Source organism: Cygnus atratus, chromosome 1 (genome assembly GCF_013377495.2).
Source record: "Cygnus atratus isolate AKBS03 ecotype Queensland, Australia chromosome 1, CAtr_DNAZoo_HiC_assembly, whole genome shotgun sequence".
NCBI classification, from domain to species: Eukaryota; Metazoa; Chordata; class Aves; order Anseriformes; family Anatidae; genus Cygnus; species Cygnus atratus.
Genome location: NC_066362.1, coordinates 10,777,964 through 10,803,353, shown reverse-complemented (window position 1 = coordinate 10,803,353; position 25,390 = coordinate 10,777,964). Strand labels below are relative to the sequence as shown.

The following is a 25,390-nucleotide window of genomic DNA, read 5'->3' as shown; positions in this document are numbered from 1 at the left end:
TGAAAAGCAGAATGTCTAGTTCTGAGGATTTTTTTTTCTTAACACTTAATTTTGGTCAAAATTTGAGCAGAACAACAATGGAATTTGTAGTTTCCCAAACTCTGCAGATCTAAGAGAAACTGACTTTCTTTTGAGCAAACAGGACGCTGTGCTTTTCACTGGGAAACTTCCCCTTGCCTCTTCTTTACAGAAAATCTAAAACCACTGTTTTCCCTTTCCTGCCTGTGTTCCCGGCAGCTCTGCCACAGGGCTGGGACGTATGAAGCTGACAGACTTTTACAGTAGGGATTCTGTCAGAGTCATATCTTGTTTTCAGAAGTTGCCTCTACTCCCAGTAATTTTTCAACACCACATTTTGAGTAAAGTGAAAAACTCCCTGAGTATTATGAGACAGTCTTTAATATTTTGCTAACACATTGATTATGTCACAGGATGGCAATTCTTTTAGGTCAAAAAAAAAATTGTATCCTAGATCTGACAATGAGAAGTATTGGAGATAGGATAGGAGACTATCCCCTGTAGATCCCACATCTCATTCGCTGTATAAATTGCAATCTGCGAATGAGGCAAGGAATTTCAGAAATGCAAATCTTGGTTTCCTGACAGAAACTTGTCCCTACAAAACTTATTTCTAGCAGCTACCTCAGCTCCAACATTCCCATAAAGCTAGAAAAATTACTTCACTGCAGTTTTCAAGAGGGGTCCAATATTTTATCTTCCTCATTGTCCTTGTACTGCTCAATTAAGACACCTAATTATCAGTAGAATAAAGCTGGCACAGATATCACAAAGTCATCAGAATCTGAACTTTGAACATAGAATGTGTCCCACAATGGTAAAGTCTCTAAAAATATTAATGTAAAGCATCTCAAAGTGGGCATCCAATATTTGCATATCTTAATATCACTTTGATTCGATTCCCTGTCTGTAAAATGAAGATAACAAAAGCCACCATTTCATAGTTGCAGAATGAAACTAAATTAATTGCCTGTGGAGTGCTTTCATACCAGAGGGATGAATATCACAAAGAAACGCATGGGAAATAAATAATCCTGTCTTCAACACAAAGCTGAATAGTGTGCAGGAAGCAAGGCCTAGAACTGCACAATGCACAAGAGGAAAATAAAGGAAAGAAGATTTGCTGATAGAGCACTGAGTAGGGAAGGAGGACTACTCAAAATTGTTTATACATGAATCTACTCTCAAACTGTAATGCAGAAGCCCAACATGGTCAAAACTAATATTCCACATGAGATCTTCATGCTAACATTGCCTGATTTTGTTAGTTCTTGATTTTACTACATTTTGATAGGTCCCTGTATATAAGACATGCACATATATGTATATTCCAGTGCTAAGTAACACAACTTTTTTATTTCCTATCCAAATTAAACACAATGTCATTATAAGAACTCCTCATTGAATGCTATGTTTTAAGTCAACAAAGTACAATGAATGAACTGTCTATGGTCCTATATTGCTTGAACTATCTGTGTCCAAATTTTGAAAAGGAAAAGGAAGTAATAAATTTTGCTTGAACTCACCACACATTTTAATTGCACAGAACTCCCAGGGGGTGTTAGGGTCAAGAGTGTAGCACCATGGTCTCAGCTTGCCATCAGGATTGCGGCAGTAATTATCATCAAAGCCCTTGTCAGGATATCTGCAAACCACAACGAGAAACGTGTCAAGCAAGTCTTCCTGGCAATACTACACAGGCTTGTATAAGGTACATAAAGGACTGGCTTCAGCAGAGGCAAACAAGAATCAGTTCCTATTAACCTCTGGTCTGATCCTGTGAGATGGATCAGATACTCCTTACCACTATTACAAGTTAATAAAACAAAATCACTTCCCAAGTGTGCAGCAGAATCAGGCTTCCACAGAAGGGATTCCCTGCTGTGCTAATGCAAAGGCCACCGGATGGAGTAACTGCTAATTGCTAAACTCTTGCTCTTGTGTCTGTCAACTGATGACCAGACTCTAAAGCCACTCATTTTTTTTCTGAAATAGCCCAATTAAGTGTGGATTATATAAACACTGCTTAGCAGGCCGGACTCATTAAGAAAACAGGTTTTTCAGTGCAACAGCCCTGCGTTCAAATTGGAAGCTATTTTCAATAGCTCTGTTACTAATGATAGCTCCATTTTCGTAACAGAGCTAGTTCTAGGTCATGCCCTCATTTCAAGCATTGAGGAAAAAAAGGAGGAAAATAAGGAATTAACTTCCGTCTCACTTTATCTCATTAGGATTTAAAACTATTGTACCATTTAATTATTTCCACGTTCCTGCTGCCACTATTGAGCTGTCAGGCAGAGATTCAAGATAAGGAGGATCTTTTTGTATAAAAGTCTCATACAAACATCAATGAGCTTAAAGAGAAGGAGATAAATGAAAAAAAAAAAATTTCACCAGTGCATACAAATTGTCTTGGCTTTCCAGTTTTAAGGAAACTTGTTTGTAAACTAAACAAAAAGTAGACTTGCCCCTGAGGAAAACATGAAATATATGTAAGAGAACAAAGAACTTAACTACCTAGGAACCTGAACCCATTTACAACTGCAAGCAGATGTGTTTCACACAAGCATTGGAAAATATGATTTGCAAGCATGTGTTTTTGCTAGGATGTTTTTTCTATCAACCAATTACCCTAATGTTGACTCATACATTTGCAACATGATCTCCCACTCCTTTGGATAAATCAGGCTCCTTCATCGATGCAAGGGACAGCAACAGGATTCAAGTAGAATTCAAAAGAAACCCAAGGAAATATATCAAAAAAATGAAAATTTAAAGGAAGCTGAAGATGTGGTAGTTTCAGATTTAGCAGCAGCACACCATTTTCTGCTAGGTAGAAGAGAAACTGTAAAGGAACATATTGAGTCCAAGGATTTCAGAAGCAAACAGTTAACAGGCTAACAGTGTAGCTGAAAACATGATGGCTTTGGGCACCTGTTAAGTGCAGTGATGAAGTTTGATGTCAGCAGTGTATGCTCCAAGTAACATAGCAGTCCATGTTACCAAGGTGAGTCCAAGAATGGCAAGGTCCCTGCAGTCATAGCTCCCTAAAGCCACTCAGGAAAACAGGGTATGTAAAGAATCCACTTTCTAGAAGGACGTCTTGCATAGCATTGAACACTCTATCCTTCCTAGTATTGTTGGCATGTCAAAATGGTATCAGTAAGTAGCTGACAATAGATATAATAGTTCTTCAGGGACCTAGCTCTGACCATCATTGTCAGACAGAGTGCTGTTCATGAACTGCATCTTTCCACCTACTGTATCTACTTAGAGAAGGGTACGAAGATATTTCCAGAACCCAGAACCTTTCCAGTCACTGGTTCTTCCCACAAAATTCTCAGGCCCGTTTCTGCCTTCTTTTATATTTAGCAAGTAACAGTTTCTCAGTTCCTACAGAAAAGGCAAACACCTTTAAGACACAAATATAAGCCCCAAAGAGCCTCATCTTTTCAGTTTACAGTCCCCAGAGCCTCATATGACAATGAGGCTTCAAACTATTCCACACTTTTCCACAACACAAGATTCCCCAAGAGCTTGTCCCTTTGCTCTGCAGATTTGTTCTCCCTGTAATTCACTTGGGCACAGATCTCTTGCTCACACCCAACAAAGACCCCAAGGTTTCCAAGATCTTCAGAACCTTTGAAACAGAAGTAGCTGTACTTTCCTGCTGAAACTGAAATGAAGCATAAAGATATACATCTGGTGTCAAAATCAAGACTTTTTTCTCAGTTTCTAAGAAAAAAAAAAAGGATGTTAGATGAAGAGACATTTATTCTCTTTAAATAGACAGATGCTGATGTCTAGCTCTGCTGTGACTAAACTGAAATTTAGTGTCTGAAACTGTTGCTTTAGCAATATTTCTTTTCCCCTTTTTTTAATTTTAAAAGGCATGCAGTACTGAAAATTTATTTTTGTATAATACAAATTTTTCTTAACGGAGATATGAACCAGTTTATGTTAATAAAAGAATACCTACATCTATTAAACCCATATATTGCACTTCAACCCTACATTCCTTTATGCAATAAGCACCTATTTCCACAGCATATTTGTTTCTGAGCAGAAAATATAAGTGTAAGAGGAGAGAACTGCTGCTTCTCAATGCTTTCCAATGTCTGTCTAAGCCATTATCCTCAATGGTCTATATTCCACATTGAGGCATAATCCTGCCTAACATGAGGGAGTTCGAGCTTCTGCATCCACTAAAGGCTAAAAATGGGTCATCCAGGAGTTGTTTGGGGGAGTTCCTACTGCTAGCTTCAATCACATCTAACAGGTACTAAGAATTCTCTTCAGTAATTCCTCTGAAGGGAATAAATCTGGAACAATTCACTGAGGTGACAAAAATGAAAAGTGACATGTATTCACCCTGAGCTGAAAGCAGGTAGATTATGGAGCACTTGAAAAGATTATTAGTCTTACCTCTCTTTCTTCATCATTGCAATTGATGCATCCATAAATGCAAATAAGTTAAAATCTTTCCAGCTATACTAGTCCTTCTTGGTTTCCAGGTTATTCACATTACTCCTAGATAATATAGAACAAGCCCCTGAAGAGACTGCTGTATTTTAATTGATCATTTGTTCCAGACTTCCTCCCTTATTTACAACTTAAATGTTCATTAAAATGTGAATAAAATAAAATAAAATAAAATAATAAAATAAAGAGCTAAGATAATCAAAGTGTAATTGTCACTACCTTTAGTGATCATTTCATAAAGTTAATTAACATCAGTGTCTTAGAAATATCCTGGAGTTTACAGTTGTGAAAGCATTAACAGATTGGTTCAATACACATGGATTGCTTTTCAACAGCTTTTTTTTTTAAAAAAAAAAAAAAAAAAAAAAGAAAAGAAACAGTCTGAACACGATCAGGAAGATATTTTCAGTGGGAAATGTTTAAGGAGGAAAGTGATTACTAGTGAGACTGCAGCTAGTCTGAAAAGTCATTTTGTGAACAAACCAAAACTAACAGAAAAATAGTTTCCTTCTGACAGTAAAATTGTTAGTTTGTACCCAGAAGTTCTATAAATGATTCATTCCTAAGGAAAAACATTCTTTCTGTGACTTATCCTAGAATGCACAGCAAGTGCATGGCAAAACTCAGAAACAGATTGTCTTCAGTCCCAGACTGCTAATACAAAATATTTATTGTAGCAGAGCCATGGGAGACCCTGCTATTATTCATGAAGCAGATCATCTGAGCCAAGAGGGAAAAAAGTTTATATCACGTAAACTCAGAAATTGCAGACACTTAATGTTTTACTGAAAAAAAAAAAAAAAATCAGACTTTCTAAAATCCACTAGTACTGTATTTCAGAGTGTAAAAATTAGGCTATATTTAATGGAACACTTTAAAATATATGAAGAATCTTTCAGTGAAAGATCTCTAACATTCTGAGATTGTTGATTCTTGCAGTCTTTCTCCAGCAGCTGAAGGTTATTCAATCCATTTTAAAAGTGAAGTTAATCCAAAAGCCAGAGTAAAATAAAAAGAAATCTAAGTCCAATTTAAGAGAGACACAAATGTCCTCCTGCATGACCTAAACCTCCCCACAAAATCCTTCCAGAATGGTGTGTTACAGATGACCCTCTGCAGTTAGGTGAATTCTACCCTCTAGGAAAAATGCTAAAGGAGATACAATTTGTCTTGCTATTACTGAATATATATGTGTGTATATATAAGTATAAATTTAAGTCTTACATATATAAAAGTCTAAAACATTAATCCATAAAATGCTAAACAGAATGATGATCTGTTTTTCCAGGTAGAACAAACGCAGTGGTCAAACAGATTGGATACATAAAGCTGATTAGAGCAGAACACCAGTTACAGTTTTAAAGCTGTTCAATAGTTCAAAAAAGGATCATACTGTGTAATGTCACACATTCATATTCACTAAGTGTATTAAGAACTCTAACATAAAGAAAAAAATACATTTTTATTGTTACTTACTCTGTAATATTTTTAAGGTATTTTAAGCTAAGTGAAGCTGTATAACAATATATGCAGAAACATTCAGAGGTGACTTCTTTTACTGATATTGAGGCTAGGGAGGAAATTTTGACCAACTAATGCATTGCATGTAAATCACTGCACTACACAGAATTAGGATGGAGCCACAGCTGCACAAAATAGTCACTAGTCTCCTTCCTGCATCTCCATCATGACTGTAACCAACCTGCACATATCATGGGCCAGATCCCCAAAGAGCTAAAACTGATAAACTCCATTAATTTCATCTCAGATAATGCTTATTTTGCCCAGCTGCTTCCAGAATATGTATAATTTTCATATTAAAACCACACAGATTTGCTTGGGAGTGAGGAGGAGATTACCTCTCAGGGCGAAATTTGTGTTTGTGTGGTCTCTGAAGATCCCAGCGCTGACACTCCTTGCCTGACTCGGTATGATCCATTGGCCCTCTGTAACTCTCTCCGTTGCAGGTCATGCATTCAACTAGAAACAAACAAACAAATAGCATACTAGTTATTTTTTATGCTGGTGAATTTTAACACACACACACACACAAATCATATCCCTGCTGTTATAAATTGAAAGCAGCCTAGAAAGACATAAAACCTGTTATCTTTTAAGTCAGGGATCCTTGGTATGGGAAATGTCCCTTGGAATTGCATCTCTCCCTTAGATCTAATCCAGATGCCTAAGTCTGGTACCTCTTTATGGGACTCTTATGGTTTGGAAGCAGGTAGGTGTGAGCTGTTAGAGGCTCATGTTCCTAGCTGCTTTCTAATTTTTCCTATTACAGAGATTTCGTTGAGTTGTTCTGCTCTCTAATGTCCTGCACACCCAGTTGAAAATGCTACAGTTACAGGGAGAGACACACACCTGGGGAAGGATTATTATTTAGAGGTGATATTTTCTAAATAACTATCATTTATAATTCTAAATCACTCTAAGTCATACAGAGCTGTATAATAACGCCAGGTTAAGTGCAGAATAATGTCTGAATCAGAAATTTCAGGATGTACTGTCTCTTTAAATTCTTAGCATTTTTAGTTACATATGATGCTGTTTCTTTTTGATACTAATTCTTTTTGGCAGCTTAATTGATGATACATTTTCAGTCTTGGTTTAAGAAAGTGGGGGGTGGCAGGAGAGTGAGCAAAAGCCACTACAGGGATTTGAAATTGCAGCTGAACAAAATATGCTACATAATATAGAATGAGAAGTCTTAAAATATAGCATAAAATCACCATAATTAACTACAGTCACATTTCTCAAGTGCCCCCTAATTAGAGTAGTAGTAATTAAGGAGCACTTAATAAATATTAATTTATGCAACTACAAATCTCACTCTTCAGTCAAAAGTTACCAAAGTCTTGATCCTGCGGTGAGCTCCAGGTCTTATCCCATTTGAAGCTGCCTTAAACTGATCTTTAAATGTTATCTTTTAATAGATTTTCAAGCTCCTTGTAAATCATTCTCTTCCTTCCTCCTTTCCCTTGCATAGCTATTGAACATAACATATTAGCTGGAAAATTGAAGGCATCCTATCTTGAGAATTTAAATGGGTTGATTGACTGGAACTGAATTGGCTGACTAGCAAGATATGGAGTTTGGTTTGGAAGTTAACAAAACATGAAAGTCAACAAATGTGATGGTACGCATCAATTTGTTTTCAGATTCTGTGACTTGAAAGTGTAAAGGGATTGCCTTTCTAAAAAGTTTTACTTGTTTACAGCATTTTTCATTTGGTAAACAAAATGTGTGTTTACTTTGAACATTTGTCCTGTAATTCACTACCCATATATTTTCATCAAAAAGAAGGAAAGCTGATTTAATCATGGAATGCAACTAGACAATTTTATCATCCAGTTGTGCTGAAATTGTTAAAGGATTTACTGTAAACTAGGTAATGAAATAAGGGACACATTTGTGCACCCAGCACTACTTCAATGTTTCAGCTTCTCCATGACCTGACCAAGAGCTGCTGAGCCTGAAAGCTTGTTCAAGTTTTCCAGATTACCAGAATGTAGAAAGACCTTTTTTCTCTAACAACTGCATTTCTTGCTACAGCATTCATTCTTGATAAGAAATCACCTTTCCTTGCTGCAAAGTCCATAGGTGAGTGTTACTGAAGATAACAGAAGTTCTGTGTACCTGCTCTCTATACAAGAAAACACAACTTTTCACATGAGCACTGCCACATTACCTTCTGAGCAGAGGGGGATGTCACAGACTTCGTGGCGTGTCTCTGGGCTGATGGTGAAACACCACGGCCCTCCCTCTTCCCCTCGGGGGTTTCGGCAGTAGTTTTCCCGCAGGTCTTTACCCCGATAGCTCGAAGGCAAAAAGCTAGTTTTAAAATGACAATCATTACAGTATAAGAGCATGCAAACTTCAGTGTTAATCATACTATTTTTATAAACAGCTAGAAACAATCACATTTCAGCTTCCTTCTCCCTCCACCCTCCCTCCACTCTGCCTGCACACACAAAAATATATGTCCATACACAAATACACATCTTCAGTCAGGATTACTCAATCAATGGCCCAAGTCTGTGATAATTTGTCTGGCCTGTAGCCTACTCTAGCAAGTTTTACTCCCATCCTTCAAGCACCCAGAGACAGCTATCTGCTACAGAGCTGGTGGCAGCAGCACACTCCCTGCCAACCCTTGCTTCTCTCTTCTTCACCATTTTGTAACTACTCACAGAGCAGTAGAATACCCCTGGAAAAGGCAGGTGGAATTTATTATGGGCATAGGTGTAAAATTCATTGGGTCCATTGGCCCATCAGACCTGCTGTTCATACACACCTTGTGTGCATATAGCAGGCTCAGCCCAGCCGGGATGGTGTGCACCTGCTCCACATAGCTTACAAACAGAGAGGTCTCTTCCCATGCCTGGTCAGGCAACAGCTAGACCTGAGTACCAGGAAATTAGTGTGAACAAGGTTGAGTGTTATGACACACCACACCAAGAGGTCTTCACTACCTGAGGCCACGACTGCTTTGAATTTAAGCATCAGAAATTATCCCAGGTACTGCCTTAGCTGTCTTGCTTCATGTTCTGCCAGAAAGCCCAACTGTTGTCACCATACGGTCTGCTACATAGAGATCTACTTGTCAGTGCTTTTGTACAAAGTAAGTCATTTAACAGGAACCTCTCTGACTAAAACTTTGATGACTAAAACTTTGCTTACCCTTTCACTATATTTTCTGCTTTTTGGTGCAAGGCCTATTAAATAGCAATATCCCTTGGCATTTTTCCTTTACATCAGAGGTTTTCAAGGCAATGTTAAGCACTTTATTTGTATTTAGGGATTGAATAGAAATGTGTATTGATATTATATTTTTGCCCTAACACACATTTTCAGTATGAAACTTCCATTTCAATGCCCAGTCCATCAAATATAAACTCTCTAGGGCCAAGGTTTTGTCTTCTTATCTGCCTGGAAAGTGATGTGCTTACCTCTAGAGACACTCACACATTCACCCAGACATATATATATACATAGGCATGTATATATATTAATAAGTAAAAGTAATAATAATTGTTTTTCCCCACAATTTAGGTGGGGAAACAGCTAACCCTGTAGTAAGGAGCCTGACCTAAGAGTTTATCACCACACAAGTTGTACTTTACAGACAAACCCAGTGTTTTTTCACTGGCAGTTTCCTTGCAATGTTACTCCAACATCAGGTAAATTATAATTCAGGATTATGTTCAATCCTATGAAAATTTCATTTTTTTCTTGGTTAATTGAAAAATTGTGCAAAACACCTTGGGGATCACACAAAACCTGTAATTCAATTTAATAAATTAGTTTCATTTTTGTGACTTCTAAGATTTTTTGCATTTTTTTCTTCAATATGCTTAGATTCTGGTAGAATATCACAAGTAAAGTACACTTTTTATCCCAATAACTTATTCTGCATTTTTTGTACTTTAAAAAAAAAATAAAATAATCTTTTTTATCTGTAATCAACAAGGGAATAAAAAGTGTCTCTATTTTAGTGAAAAGAAATGGTATAAAATTTTATCTAACTTTCTTTAGAGGAATGTAGAAACTTGCAGCTCAGGAATCCAAACTAAGCACTGGGGACAGTCTTTATGATGCTGATGTATTTTATATACAAAAGCAAAAGAGAAATATATAGTCCCTGCTGTCCTTGGCAAATTCCATGTTATGAATGAATAAATAAATAAATAAATGGAGAGAAAAAGAAAATTCCAGCAATTCCAATGTGACATTTTAATCATGTTTTATTCCAGTTAATGAAATCTTTGAATTAACTGAAGTGGAAAATACCTCTGTTAATCACATTGTGGTTCTAGTCAAGGCAACGTGGAAACACTACTTAAAAGTGCCTTTCTTATTTTTGGTGCTTGAAGAGAATAATTTCTGTGTCATCACTGCTGCTCATGAAATTGTTGCTTCTGTTTCTCTTCTGTAGTCTTGTAAAATAAATCTCTCAAAAAAAAATTTAACTAAAGACAGTCCTGGACAAACTTTTCTGATGGGGCATTTCAATCTGTATATGCTTTAATGTGGTGTGTCAGTGCAGGTTAGAAAAAGTTATTTAATTTTCCTGCTGGAAAATCTTTCTGCTCAGAAAATACAGGAGAAAAAACATCTCAAATTATGTCAGATATACTATCACAACATTAAAAAAAATAAAAATAAAAAATGGATAACATTAAAAACTCAAGATGGGTCAGATACACAAATGGATTCAACAGGTATTGAAGCAACATTCTTGAGGGAGGAAATGATGAGACAGAGTAAAGACTCACCCAAAATTATACAATAGAGGCCACTCCTAAATCTGTGTACTGATTTAGTTCAACTACATTAGCTAAGGAAAAAGAGAAGAGAGACAGAAACTGAAGCCAGTAAGAGTAATGGTAAAAGCAGACTCAACAACAGCTAAAGTTGCTGGAAGCTAACAAAAAGCCTGTGAAGTATTGGTCTACTCTTAGACCATCTCTCTTTGACCTTTTTTATATTATTTTGAGCCACTTAGGTAATAAATTCTTAAGAAACAAAAATATATAGAGAGAGTTTTGTAAGGAGAGTTTTGTAAGGTTTTCTAGGGTAGAAACTAAAATAATGTAATCCTGATTTCAGTTGGGAGTCTCCAGGTTCTACGGGAATACAAATTAATTAAATATATCATTAGTTAAATCCAAATACAAGTTTAAAGTCTGAAGTTATTTTAATTTTTTCTGGAAAGATCAAGAAAAAATCAATAAAGTACATCTCTCCTTTGAACATGAAAAAAAAAGGGGGATTTATTTTCTAAATTGCACTTGGTGATAATCAGATGTTGAGAAAAACTGACCTAAAAATCTAAGCCTTTCATACTAATAAGTTCCAAACACACCACTACTGTCTGCTTCTTCCCATCTCCCTCATGTCTCTGATGATGAAATCATATTTTCTGATGTTGAAAAACAAAATTAGCATTCAGCCACCTCATTTATCCAGTGACCTTTCAAAAATTAAACTTATTGCACAAGACAGGAGAAAAGTCATTCTCATAAAATTCATCATACAAGAGTGGCTGTCGCTCAGCAGATAGAGCTGTGTTTGCTACAGATTGAAATGAAATTTCAGTTTAGTGATACATAACATATACCCTCCATACACTTTTCCTTCTTTTATTATACAGTCATGTGTGTATTATATGAAATTAATGCTCATTCCTGATGTGATTACTGAGAATTATTTCATTTTTAAAAGATGAAGATTGTATACCTCAAGGTATTGAGTGTCAAGAGGTCATTGCCATGTGAGGTGATGGCATTTATCATATGATCACAATTAAGCATGGGTCTAGTCCAACACTGAAAATCAGACACACTATATTGTAAGCAGTCAAGTCCAATCAAGTCCAAGCCTGAGGCTCAGCTCTGCAACACATCATAACAGGAGAGAACCCAAGTATTCTTCACCTTTTAATGTTGTTCCAAGCTCTCATCTTGAACTCTGGATAGATTTGGTCAGGACAGGACTGAGCAGTGCACAGCCCAGTCTCACTAGCAGTCTCCAGTTTGGCTCTTCCTAAACAAAGTGCTGATGCTGAGAGAACAGACCAAAAGTCAGCAACGTGAATGGGAAATTATTGGGTGAGAGGACATGTCTTTTTTGGATCTTAAGAGTTTATAATCTAACCGTCTGAAGCCAATATGAAAAGGGTCAAAAAGAAATGGCCAAAGAGTGGGAAAGTACCTCTTTTTTTTTATTATTTTTTATTTTTTCCTAGTTTCCAGCAACTTTTGCTATGGTTGAATCTACTTTTATCATTACTCTTCCTGGCTTCAGTTTTTCATTTTCTTCTCTTTTCCTTAGCTAGTGTAGCTGAAATCAGGCTGTTCTCAGGGTGTAGATATGTCCTCAGTTCCCACTATATCAGGTCTTAAACTCAAAAGTTGTCCCATATCTGCTGCATCAGTTTTTAGTGGTTGTGCTTGTATGATCTGAAGGAAAGGATTTAAATCATTCAATCAATAATTTCAGTGTATTTATTGCCTGATCTAAATGCTTTATAGAGTTTAACAAATACTACAAATAATACAGAATGAATAAGATCTATACAAAATATAGTAACAATAATTGTATACTGATCAAATAGGTGGGCTAATATTCCCAATAGCTTTTGTTTCCCATACTGTATTTTTTAAATGACCCATTTCCTAGGAGCCCATTAGAAAACAGTGATAAACTTCCAGACTCCAGGCTGAAGTAATGCAGCTGTTTTGCTACTGCCAGGAGCTGAGATCAAAAGGGTATAAAGAGCTAAAAAAGAAATCCAACACAGGGGAAGAAAGGATCCAGACACACAGGCTAGTCCTGGGAGAGAACTCTTTGTAGAAAGACTGAGAAGGTAAGGATTTTCTGAGACCTAGAGAATGACATCTCTTGGGAAAAGGCAAGAGTACACCTAGGAGATTTTGTTGTTTAAGATCAATGTTCTCATAAATTCCTTGTCTACTAATAAGTAAAACTGTGCTTTGTAGAAGCTGTCTGAGCATTATTCCCACTGTCTCTGCTCCTGAACTCTTACCTGTGCTCATGGGGAATCATTGAGTTCCAGGCCTGACACTGAATACCACTTTTGGTGACAGATATCGTCCCTTTGTAATCTGCTCCTTTTCCAATTATACAATTCCTGACATAGTCTATTGAAAGAAAAGGGAAGAAAATTAGGAGTTTGGTTAAACAGTTTCTCAATGTATTTAAAAATAAATCTCACTGTCAGTTTTCACATTAAAAATAATATATTTTTCATATTCTTTAAAACATCATTATTCAAAAAACTTTCATTGTCCACATGTATTTTTCTTTTTCTCTTTTCTATTTTTTTTTTTCAAATGAGTGATCACTAACTGACTGACAAAGAAAGCTATAAAAAATATTATCAAAGTGTCTGACTGACCAAAAGTACTTGACTCAGGACTTAACACCTCCACTTATTAAGACGGCTAAAAAAAAGCAACAGTTAAGTCAATAACAGTAAGACACACAACTGAGATTTTAAGTTCTGCAACACAGGGACAATATTTGTAAATAAAGATGTAAGTTGCAGCTTTCAGAATGTGTGAAACCGTATTATACCCAGAATGCCTCTACAGCCAAAAAGTCACTGACTGACCTCTGCTTTTGTTCCTTTCCATAGCTGGAAAAACAAAATCAGTAAATAAATCAGTTACCCTTCTTTTCAAACAGATCAAACGCATGGTCTTGCTTCTTTCTCACACCATTTGTCAAGCTGTTGAAGGATAACCAATGGCACCGTTTTGTAACTCTGTCATAAGCAAAGGCCCTGCAAAGAAAATCTTGATGAGAAAAAAATCTCTGTGTGGTTTATAATAATGACACATGGCTTGCCAAGGAGCATGCAATGACATCAGATTTATTTTTACTGGGAAAGTCAGAGAAACAGCCCCAATTACTATTTAAACCCACAGCTGTGATGACAAGAACAAAGAAACAAAGAAATTAATTTGATGTGGCCACTACATTAAATACTAGCTTGGTTGTTCACACTAATCTAAGAGTTCCCTTGTCATTAAAGGTCTTTATTTTAAAAGTGAGATAAATGTGACCGAGACAGCATTTGTGTCCCCAGTTATGTTGCTTTCTGCAGGAAAAAAACAAATACATATATATATTCTATAACATCTTCTCTGTTGTACTTACAATATGCTTGTGAAATAGTTAACAGTTAATAGTTTATCCACTCTGATGGCTTGAGAAAAAATGAGGCACAAGGAGTTCTGTTTCTTGCCTAAAACAACAGAGCTATTTGAAAACAAGGTTGTATTTTTTATTTTTATGAATAATCTAAATTGTGATAGTGTACCTACTGCTTATCCTTGCTTTGCGTTAGTTTTCTTTTTTTCTTTTTTCTCTCTCTTATTTTTAACTGCTTTAAAGAGTAGAGTACTTCAAAAATATTTCAGGAATAGTGTTGAATTGAGTGAAATTGGGGGGGTGGGGTAAAGAAAGCAAGAAAAACAAACAGAAATCAGAAAAGTAAGAGAACTTTCTGTCAATATTTTCAATGAAATATAAAGAGCTTTTCCTCCCAACATCATTTTCAAAGGAATTTCTTTAAGTGTAGGTAAAATATGTTTAAGGGTTTTAAAAACACTTAACTGTCTGGATCGGGATAACAATTATTCCAATTAACAAACAAACGACTACAACAACAACAACAACAACAAAAGAATAAGCAAAAATTAAACAAAGATTTTTTTGCCTTAATTTTTCAATAGAAAAAAATAATAAATCACTCACATGACTCTATTTTCTTTAGCCCACAACACAATCTGTGTTTCTAACTGGCAGCCATTGGTCATCTCAAATCTCAGCTATTTTGTCCTGACCTGACAAGCCATTTTAACACCACCTAATAGTATGCAAAAGCCACACAGATTTCTTACACTTCATCTTTGGCTATGTACTGCACCCCCAACTCACAGCTCTCGCTTTCCATTTAATTCCCCTCTTGCCACACAAGTTTTTCTGTGTGAGATCTTGCTGGCTTCAGTTAAAAATATTACAAGATCTTATCCAACCTCCCCACTCTTCCCTCTTTCAAACATCCTCTTCATTATCTTTTCCATCACCAAACAGATTTTTCATCCAACTGCTCTCTACTCTGTTGACTCCAAATGTTTCCAACCTGCTAACCTTCATCCTTCTGCCTTTGTTCAGCCTTCTGTTCTCTTCTGGCTAGTTCTCAAATATGAGCGTATCCAAGTGCTTCCAACTCCATCTTCACAAAAATATCCTTGACCTTTCAAGCCTTTCCAATTACATTCTCCCTTCCCCTCCTCCCTCCTAAAGTGGGAATGCAGAATGCACTGTTTACAAACAATTCTTTCAGTTTTTGCCTTTCAGTTGCCTTTTGGTTTCTTTCCAGCTTGGCTTCAGTCATTTTTGTACATAAAAGTTTCTACAAATCTTTTCTTGGACCCAAATTGAGAGGGTTTTTACACTTCCAAAGTCAACATATTTAAGCAAATTCTTGGTCTTTCTTCTACTGATACTGCCGATCACAACAATTTTTGTTGTTGCTATTTGTACTGTGATAGTTAGTAGAGTTTCTGACCAGACTCTGGAATCCCGTGGTCTACACTAGAGCCCCTTGCTGTCTAAATATGAAACTAGAAGACACAACAGAAAGTAAGAAGATAACAAAGGATAAGACAGGTACAGCTTTGTAGGTAAGGAAGTGACATGTATGCAACAGTCATCTGCACAGTCAGTATAATAGTAGCTATATTGTGTTTTTCTCATCCTTAAAAAAATGTGGGAAAAGCTGCAAGGATAACTTAAGGAAAACAGCAGGGGTAATGGACTGCAACTAGTAGTGAAACAAAGGAATAAGAACAGCTCAGCAGTAGGTAAAAAAAGCTGATAAGGAATGCAGAAAATGTTGAACAGATAATTATGAAGTAAAAAAAAAAAAAAAGTAAGTGAATCTAAGGGATACTTTGTTGGGAGGGTTGGATTTTAGCAATAGTGTTATGTAGGAAAAATGAGTCTGTATAAGGCTCTTGCAACTCTATTAAAGATGATCAAGATCTATGCAAACATGACAGCAAGAGAAAGGAAGAAAGGTCATCTTTGAGAAGTGGTATATTATAACTTCAACAGGTTATCAAAAATAAATAAATCAAAAGCTTTTTTTTTTTTTTTTCCTTTACCCAGCAATCTAGGAATGGCTGATCCTTTTATAAGTCTGTAATGCCTGGACTCCATTAATTTACCGCTTTCTGGTGGAAAAGAACCAGAGCAACGTTAAACCCTCATCTTGGTTGGGTACCTCACAGGGAAGAGACTCATGGGGTACTGCTTCAAGTACTATTGTCATAATTATGTTATGAAGTATTTCTATTTTATCCTATCATAATTCTTAAACAAACTGAGTTTGCATCTAGAAAATAAAGATTAACATTAGTGTTGTTACCCAAGTGATAGAGAACTACTTCTTGGATCAGTACTACCATTAGAATCAAGTCACAAAAATGTCAATAAACAAAGGAAAATCCAAGTCTTATGTTTCATGTATATAAAATGTCATTTTATGCCACTTCTCTTCTAGGTTTTGTATGATCACACAGCAGCCAGTAAACTAATTGGTTTTAATTTCAGTTAGCAACACATTTTATCCTGTACTAACCGTACGCTGGCATGAAGTTAAAGATTGGTGATCCTAAGAATAAAAGGGAAACATTAGCAATTACTGCTTCCTTTAAAAGGGAACACATCAAATATGTGTTTACAGTAGTATCAAAGAACTATGCACAGTATAAAAGGACTCATCTGGGACCAAATGAAACCACAAGAATGTTTCCAGATACAGAGAACCTCTCTTGCTGCACAGAGATAGCACAGGCAAGACCTAATCACCTACACCTATGCTGCTAGCCTTTCTGGTTAAACAATTATAGGAAAAAATGGGAAATTCAGAGCATGAGCAGTCAGATTTGTAATTATTTTTTTCATTTTCAGTGTAAAATAGCCATATATGACTGATTGCAGTGATGCTATCTGTGAGCAGAATTCTTCCAAGCTGTGTTCTCAAAGTCCATCATTGCTCCTTTATATTCTTTTATTGACTGATTACAGCAGAGAGAGTTTGCCCCTTAATGAATCTGTCATACAGTGACAGGAACTGACTGTCCCAACAGAAAAAAAAAAAAAAAACCTTTCATAAATGAAACAGTAATGAAAATACAGAGAGGTTCTAGAATATTATTCATGTAAAGTAGAATCAATGAATATATTAACATACTTATTATTTTCAGAACATTACATGTATCAGCCAGAGTAGCTACAATTAGAAGATCCTTGAAACAATCTTCCTGAGCAGATATTGGAATTGTTTTCTTGGCATTATTTAGTATTTTTTTATACTGTAAAACCTAATTTTATACTACTCCTTGCCACTGAACACCAAAACTGAAGGATTTCTTATTCCATGGAGTACAACCTGATCCACTTGGTAATGATGTCAGTGGAAGCTCTGCCAATAGGAAAAGGAGTTGCTTGTACCATGTGAAAAATATCAGTGCCTGGAAAATATGTAAACTCCGCTTATTGTTTGCATATGTAAATAGTCAAAGTACAAAATAATAAAAACTACATCTCCAGATCTCCTTTAATTTGGAATTAAAGGCTTAAAAAAAGATTAAATTTCAATGGAGGACCTTTTCTGCCAAGGAAGAGCTTTTATCACATTTGATCTGACTTCTATTTGTCTTTTTTTTTTTTTTTTTTTAATATTTCAAGATCAGGCTGACATTTAGCCCAATGCTTACTAGTACAGAAGCCATTCATTCTCTCCAAGATTCTCCTGTGTTCATTTATTGCTAATGGTCTAGACTAGGAGAGGCCAGGGAACAATTCAAGTCTAATAAACAGGAAAAATAACAGTGATTTGTTCCAAAAAATAGTAGAGAATATCTACTAGGCAGACAAGCAATCAGCTGCATGATGTGTTTGTAAGAGACAGCAGATGCTGTAGAATAGCTATCATATACTTGTAATGGTTGTACAGCTGAGAAGGTTTGAATCCATTGTATCAAATTCATAGTACTTGCCAGTGAACTTCAGCAGTGTATGTATCTGTGTTCCATGTGTGAAGTTCCCATTGACTTTAGTGGGAGTAATGTGCAAAAAATGAAGATAGAATATGGTCTGAAGTGGTGCTGAAATACTGCAGCTGTGATGTGTGACAATAACCATTTTATAAGTGAGATAAAAATCCCAGAAATGTTCACTGAACACTACAGTGCAGCACAAATCATCGACATCTTAAAATGAGTATATTTCTCAGCTATATTATGGAAAAGACTACAGATTGGACAAGCTAAAAAGACAGAACAACTCAGATAAAGCTTCAGAAATGACATATTCTCTGGACAGGTAGAACAATGCCAAAGAAATCAAAACAGTGCAGTCTTTAGATTGTCCTCAGTACAAGCTACAGCTGATGACAATTACAGAGAAACCTTTGTCCAAAGAGTATTAGATAAGAATCTATTAGGAAAAATGTGATAATAATAGAGATACATAACTTACTTGCAAGTGAATGAAAGACCTTTGTTCCTGCTGCATCTCTTGGCACACTGCTCAGTGGTATTTAACAGCTTGGTTTTAACTTCCAGTGTTTTGTTTACTTTGATGAGCATCAACTCTCCTGTTTTTTTGTAGTCATGAAGAGGATTTCTCCTTTTTCCTTTACCATCTAAGAAAAAAGCAAAGAAGAAGGAAAAAAAAAAAAAAAGTTAAGAACAGTACTGAGATGACAGATTGCATTAGAAATGAATATAATTTATTAAAGAATTATAGGAACGTTGGTACCACACTTCTTGTAAAGAATTACCAAACTTATGTAAAGAATTACATAATACTATAAAAGGGTAAGAGGAAAGTTTTTCACCCTGTGAATATTTTTTTCAGAACCTGAAAATATGCTTGCTATACATCACAAAAACTGATATCTTATAAACATGTCCAATAAAAACTGAAGTGATAAAGTTAAACAAATGTCTACTTTTAATGGACAGACTGGAGTTAAAATTAGAAAGGGAGGAATAAAAATGTTATAGAGAATTATAGTTTGAATGTGATAAACTGTTCTTAAAACAGCGAACATTTTAACACAAATTGAGAGCAGATTTGGAGCCTGAAAGTAACAAAATATTCACTTTTCCCGTATTTTTCCCATCTTTTCCCATCCTAGTGAAGGCTCAGTGAGAATGTTGTGTTCAGTTTAGAAGTGAATGAATGAGTGTTGTGAGCCTACAGAAAAGAAGAGGAGGGGAGGCAGAAGCCATAACATGGAAATAGTTTGCACTGTTACAAAGATTTCTACACAAAGATCTGTTTTCCATGTCTCTGTTGAAAGACCCAGGGGAAGAGGTATAAAATGGAGCAGGCAAGATTGGCTAGAGAAGTCTGGCTGAAGTGCCAGAGGAAAAGTCTTTGATTTTTGCAAGAAAAACCCACGATTTTTCCAATTTGTATGCATGTGTTTGTTTGCTTTTCCCATAGAAACCAGTCTGCCATTGTAGGCTCCTCCATCATCAGTGAAGGCAGATGAGTACCTCTGGAGAGTGATTCTCACTATTCTAAGACACATGAGTAACACAGGAAGGATAAATTGCCCTTTGGATCTACTTATCTTATTTCACTCAAGGATCCTATATGATCTTTTTGGATTAGATGGCTAATGCAGTAAAAGTTAGGTGAACAAATCACTCCTTCATTTACAAACTAGGTAATAGTACTTTTCATAACATATTTCCATATAACTGTTTTCAGCTGTCCTTTCATTTTTTTTCTTCAAAGGATCAGCCACAGTAACAGAACATGAATGCTCAGGACTAATTTATTAAATTTTGCCAGAGCTTGCAAATATATGAATCCTCACCCTAGTGCGCCATTCTCCTGAATGGGTCATTTCTTATGCAGGTGCAAAGTGCACATAGGTCAGCAATTTTTGTTTGGTACACTCTGTACAGAAGTTCAGAATAACTCCACAAGTTGTAAAAGTGCAATAGCTGAGCTCTCTGTGAATCCAAATGAGTTACTGACAACTGCACACATTATGAAGCTAAAGAGGGCTGTTCCTTTGGCAGAACTTCCATCCTGATGGTTAAGGGAGCTCACATTTTCACTGGATTTAGCCAAATCACACCTCTCAGTGGTGAGTTATCCCTAAGACACCTAAAAATAGACCAAAGACATTTAAAGTAGATTTCATCAAGCTTCAGTTATTAAAGGTGAAGGGTGGGGGGACATGACTGAGAGAGGAAGAGGGAAATAGAAGATCAAAGGAATAGAATCTCTCTGCTGCAATAAACCTATAAAAAATCTTCACCACATTCTACTCTTCTTTTAAAACTGATGAACTGTGAGCAATGGTATTCCCCTGTACCTAATAGCTCATAATTTTAATTCCAACTACAAGTATTTTCAGAAAATATAAAGAAATTATTAATTTCCCTCTAAATCCCTAGTATTGTTACAGGAATCCCTATTATTTTTATAGAAAGAAGCTTTTGCTGAAAAGATCAAATAATAACTTTGGTGCTGTGTCTGGGACCCATATAAGTTATTATAAGTATTTTCAGCCTTGCATTTGCACAATGCATATGTACCCAAAATGACTCATGTTTATGGAAGTGTTATGCTGAGACTCTGGCTATAAGGATTAGCATTGCTACTGGAAACTATTGTCTTTACACTGAAGCTGCTTTTTGTTGTTGTTGTTCTTGGGTGAAAGAGCCAAAGTGCTGCAATAAGGGTTGCATCTGCTCTTTAAGACAAACACAGAAAAATAAATCTTCCATTAAGATTTTGTTGTAAATGTCTCAATCTATTATCTTAGAAGATGTCATTATTTCTATGTTTTCTTAGCCAACATTTTTATATTAAATGAAGGTAAGAATCTGTACAGAAATATCAAAGTATTTTCTTTTAGTTCGTGATGCTAACATTTGCCATCTACCAATGTGTCATTATTTTAATTCCCTATGATAACAACTTCTTAAACTCACCAGCAAGCATGCGAGAATATCATCCAAAAATATATATATACATATATCAAGAAATTCTGCTCTGCCGCATGACAAGCATGGTTCACAGTTGTGCTTTTTTTTCTTTTTTTTTTTTCCTGAGCAGTTGTCCAAAGAGAATTGTGGGTTTGATCTTGCATTTAGCAATTCATAACAGCCTGATTTACTTTAGCTTTCAAACAACAACATTCTATGACTTTGCCTATAACCCAAAAGGCAAAGGGCCAAATGCGTGGTGTGACTTTGTTAGAACCATCTGAATAATGCAAAGCATTACTTTTACACTGCAAAGGAAATAAATAAATAAATAAATAACCCTAAGTGGTTTTATTATTAAAATTTTAAATAAAATAGTGCCCTAGAAATATTCTACATCAAAGACTATAATGCAATATTCTATAACTGATGCTCCTAATTTTTGACTGTCATTCATATCCGTTTCCTAAACTTTGATTAATCAGGACTTTTGCTTGTTTTGTGGGTTATGTCCTCTGACGCTTCTCATACTTGAATATCAGATTACTAAGGAAGTCTGTCATTCCACTTAAATTTGAAAATAAGAAGAGCTGACTCAAACAAAAGAATCCGTTCAAATACAAATCAACATTTTTTTTCTTCAACAAAAGAAAACTAACCAACTAACTAAAATTAATTAACTAAATATATTTCTTTGGCTGACTAAATATATTTCTTTATGTCAAGTACTCCTCAGAAAGGTGAGGGTTGTGCCTCTTTCTGTCTCTTAACATGATAGCAAACATGGTCGGACAGAACACAGAGCTCAGCCAGTGCCCAGGGAAGTGGGAACTACCATGTTTGCTCTAGCTGGATGCTGCAGTGGGCAAGTATTCCACCATCTCATCTAGTACCTTCACAGTCTTCCCAATGGCTCTCTACCACTTTCGTAAAATGTGTTAAACATTCACTTAAGAAAAAATTTCCTTACAAAAAGAAGGAAACAAGAACCAACTCTGGGTTCCCTTACTACATTTTCCGTATGAAGTTTCTGTGTAGTCTTCTCAGATAGAGAGTATTAACTGAGATTATTCAAACTGTAGAGCATCAGGGGGAAACTATTTCCAAAAATATTTTTTTCCTGTAGTAGTTTCAGTCTATGCCAAATATGTAATTGAAAATATGGTAAAGAAAATATAAATAAAGAAAATTTTAATTCTGCAGCCATAATGTAACTCCCTAGGAAGTTGTGGTACCTGTATTCTATGCCCTATTTAACTGCAATTATTTTAATTATTTTTATACTTTAAAAAAATAAAACAGGTATAACAGCCAGGAATGAGAGTAATAATCAATGTCATAGAAATGTAGATACTTCCTCGATTAACAAATTAAGTTTGACATAGCAAAGACATTTGTATTTTCATATCTTCCAGCCTCTAGGTATTTTCTAACCACTGGGCTAATGGGAAAATAGCAGCAACATCATTTCCTTTTTTCTTTTTTTTCCCTGTTTACCACACCAAAAAGGGATTTGTACTCACCCTATCATCATACCACTCAGTCCCGACACTGGGTATGTTCTATACCTCAATGCAAAAATTCACACCTAGTAGAAAACAGTAAGTCTGATACTGAGCTGTAAGAGAGTCAAGAACTTCAGTATAAAAGTAGTTTCAGGTGATTTAGAGCTTAAAAACATTAACAAGTCAAGTATTAGACTCTCAGGTTTTAGCCTGATCACTAAAAGGATTTGTTTTTCTATTAGAAGTTTTGTAGTAAACAAAGTGGGCAAATTATACCATTGTTGCATCAACCAAGAGCATGCAGGATATCAACAGGCCTAAAGATTACCTTTGTGCATTATAATGAGATCAAAACACTACTTGTATTGTCTACAGCAAAATTTTACAATGAATTTATCTGACATTATCTACATCATTGGTAATCCCTTTCTCCTTCCTGCATCAGTGCAGCTTTTTCTAATATAGTTGTATATTTAGGCTTAGGAGTTATAGTCTTACAGAGTACAACTGGAGCATACTGCTGTCTCCCTCAAAAAATCCCCACTTTTATGGACTTGCCATAGACTATACAAAGCTTTTATTAATAAAGACTTGTGATGCATTCAGCATGTCAGCTTTCAGGGTTTCCAAGTCTCACTCCTATCTATGCAATAGTTAGTGCTCTCTTAAAGAACCACATAATGGAGATTTGTGATCATGTCAGAAGCCTCATTCTGTGATAATGTGAGAAGCCTCATTCCTTTCTTTTCTTTCTAATTTTGCATCCCACTTTATTAAACAGAACAAGCACATAATAATTCAACACCAAATTATCCAAATGAGAAGATAAATAAATTTAAATTCAAGGTTTATGTTTGAATCAAGATCCTTAATGAAATCTTGTTGTTTTGGAGTGGAGTTTTATTTCCTGATTTTGTTTGTTTACACTTGCAGAGCTGGATTACATCTTTTAGAAATTCAGCAGTTTCCCAAGTAATTTGCTTTGTTGTGTTAAACTTCCAACTGACGGGGGTAATGAAAGATTTTAATTCTATTATGATAGATACTGACGTAAGTAAGTTGCAGATCTTTATATGGTAGATGGAAAAAGACATTCATAATTTTCAGTTTTGAAAAAACAAACAAACAAACAAACAAAAAACATATGGACAGCCGCATAACGGCACCACTGTTTATTATGTTTCTTGGATGTCAAAGATAAACTAAGACTATGGGGAAAAAAAATCAAGAGAGGAAGATACCTAAATTCTTCTAGGATGGAAGATGCTGACAGAAAATTTAAGGAGTCGATTACAGTCCCGCCAAATAGTGAAGAAAAAAAAAAAAAAAAAAAAAAGCAAAACAATATGGCACTGGTGAGAAAAAATTGAAAAGTTGCCCACACACTGTGCAGGAAGCTCAGAGACTGAAAATTTAAAGAATAGTCAAGTGAAGAGAAATGGTAATATAAAGTGATATAAATATTTCAGAAATATAGAAGAGACATAGAATCATAGAATCATTAAGGTTGGAAAAGACCTTCAGAAGACATTCATCTGGTCCAACCATCACCCTACTACCAATGTCACCCACTAAACCATGTCCCTAAGCACCAGGTCCTTAAACGCCCCCAGGGACGGTGATGCCACCACTTTCCTGGGCAACCCATTTCAATGCCTGAGTCCCTTTCTTTAGTATCAATAGGCATTTTAAAATGCTGTTCAATATTTTTGCATCATGTGTGTAATGAAACAAAGTCATTTGCACTTGAGCAGTTAACAGATGGACTAACTAGAAATTGAATTATTCATTTTATAACTGATAACCAGGTCAGAAGGTCAAAATAAGATTAGATATTAGCTTATCTTTCCAAAGAACAATCATCACTGCAAGCCAAAGTAAACTGAATTTCCTGTTGAGCTAGGAAAAAAGAAATATGTGAACTCAATTTCATGTGAAATTCAGGAGGGAAAGAAGTTTGAATTCACAGGGGAAAATGAGAAGTTTACTGTCACATGAAAGACCTTCAGGAAAGCAAACAAACAAACAAAAACAAAATAAAAAACACTTAACTGCATCTGAAATAAAGGGAAGCACAGCTCAACACAGTAAATATAACAAGCATTTTATCAGGAAACAACATACTAAAAAAATTGAGAGTTTACACTCAAGCAGAGCATATTCATATGTATCTTAAGGGGGGGGGAGGGGGGAAGAGAGAAAAAAATGCAAATTTTAGATCTCAGTAAAATATACACAGCAAAAGTATGCAAAACCATGGTTATCAAAATGTCAACAGATATTTTTCAGAAGAGATATCAAAACTGAATGCTTATCTCAGTGTAAATAACAACAATTTAATACAAAATAAAAAATAAAGCTTAATCATATGCATTAAAATACATTTGGCAAAACTCGTGTAAAAGCAAAAATTGTTGAATAGAGTTTGCAATAACGCAAGAGTCCTTAGTATACATGGATTGAAGAATAGTAAGCAAATGTGGTGAGGTATTTAATTCATCCATAAAACATGATGGAAGGGTTATTTTGAATTAAATTCAATAATGTATCTCCAGGACAATGATATAAAACACTAAGGGCAAATTGTATATTGGTGCAGGTCCCAGTATGATACCACAAATATACTGGTTTCATTATGAATAAAACAAACTTGAAAGTATGTGCTATCAAATGGTTTCAGACACCACATGCAAAGTGTATTTCATTGTTTAACAGTATAGTGACTGTAAAAAAAAGATAAAATATATATATATATATATATATATATAAAATGGTGCATGTTGATACCAAAATATTTTATATGGTCTTATTATTATCTGT

The 25,390-nt window shown here is 35.5% G+C and overlaps 1 protein-coding gene across 8 annotated transcripts in view; it reads right to left on the bottom strand.

Annotated features, from left to right (window-relative positions):
- HGF (hepatocyte growth factor) overlaps positions 1 to 25,390 on the bottom strand; it is a 64,386-nt gene that overhangs the window by 32,764 nt on the left and 6,232 nt on the right. For 4 of the 8 annotated variants that reach the window (XR_004779042.2, XM_035549300.2, XM_035549301.2 and 1 more), the window contains exons 2-7: positions 18,589 to 18,754; positions 13,704 to 13,816; positions 13,058 to 13,172; positions 8,198 to 8,340; positions 6,360 to 6,480; positions 1,545 to 1,663 (exon numbers count right to left, since the gene is read on the bottom strand). Coding sequence is in view for 7 of the 8 variants with exons in the window: in XM_035549300.2 (XP_035405193.1) it covers positions 1,545 to 1,663; positions 6,360 to 6,480; positions 8,198 to 8,340; positions 13,058 to 13,172; positions 13,704 to 13,816; positions 18,589 to 18,754 (777 nt within the window). In the remaining variant the exon portion in view is untranslated. Of the gene's footprint in view, positions 1 to 1,544; positions 1,664 to 6,359; positions 6,481 to 8,197; positions 8,341 to 13,057; positions 13,173 to 13,703; positions 13,817 to 18,588; positions 18,755 to 22,588; positions 22,654 to 25,390 lie in introns of all 8 variants that reach the window. The other 4 variants (XM_035549302.2, XM_035549303.2, XM_035549307.2 and 1 more) reach the window with 2 other exon arrangements.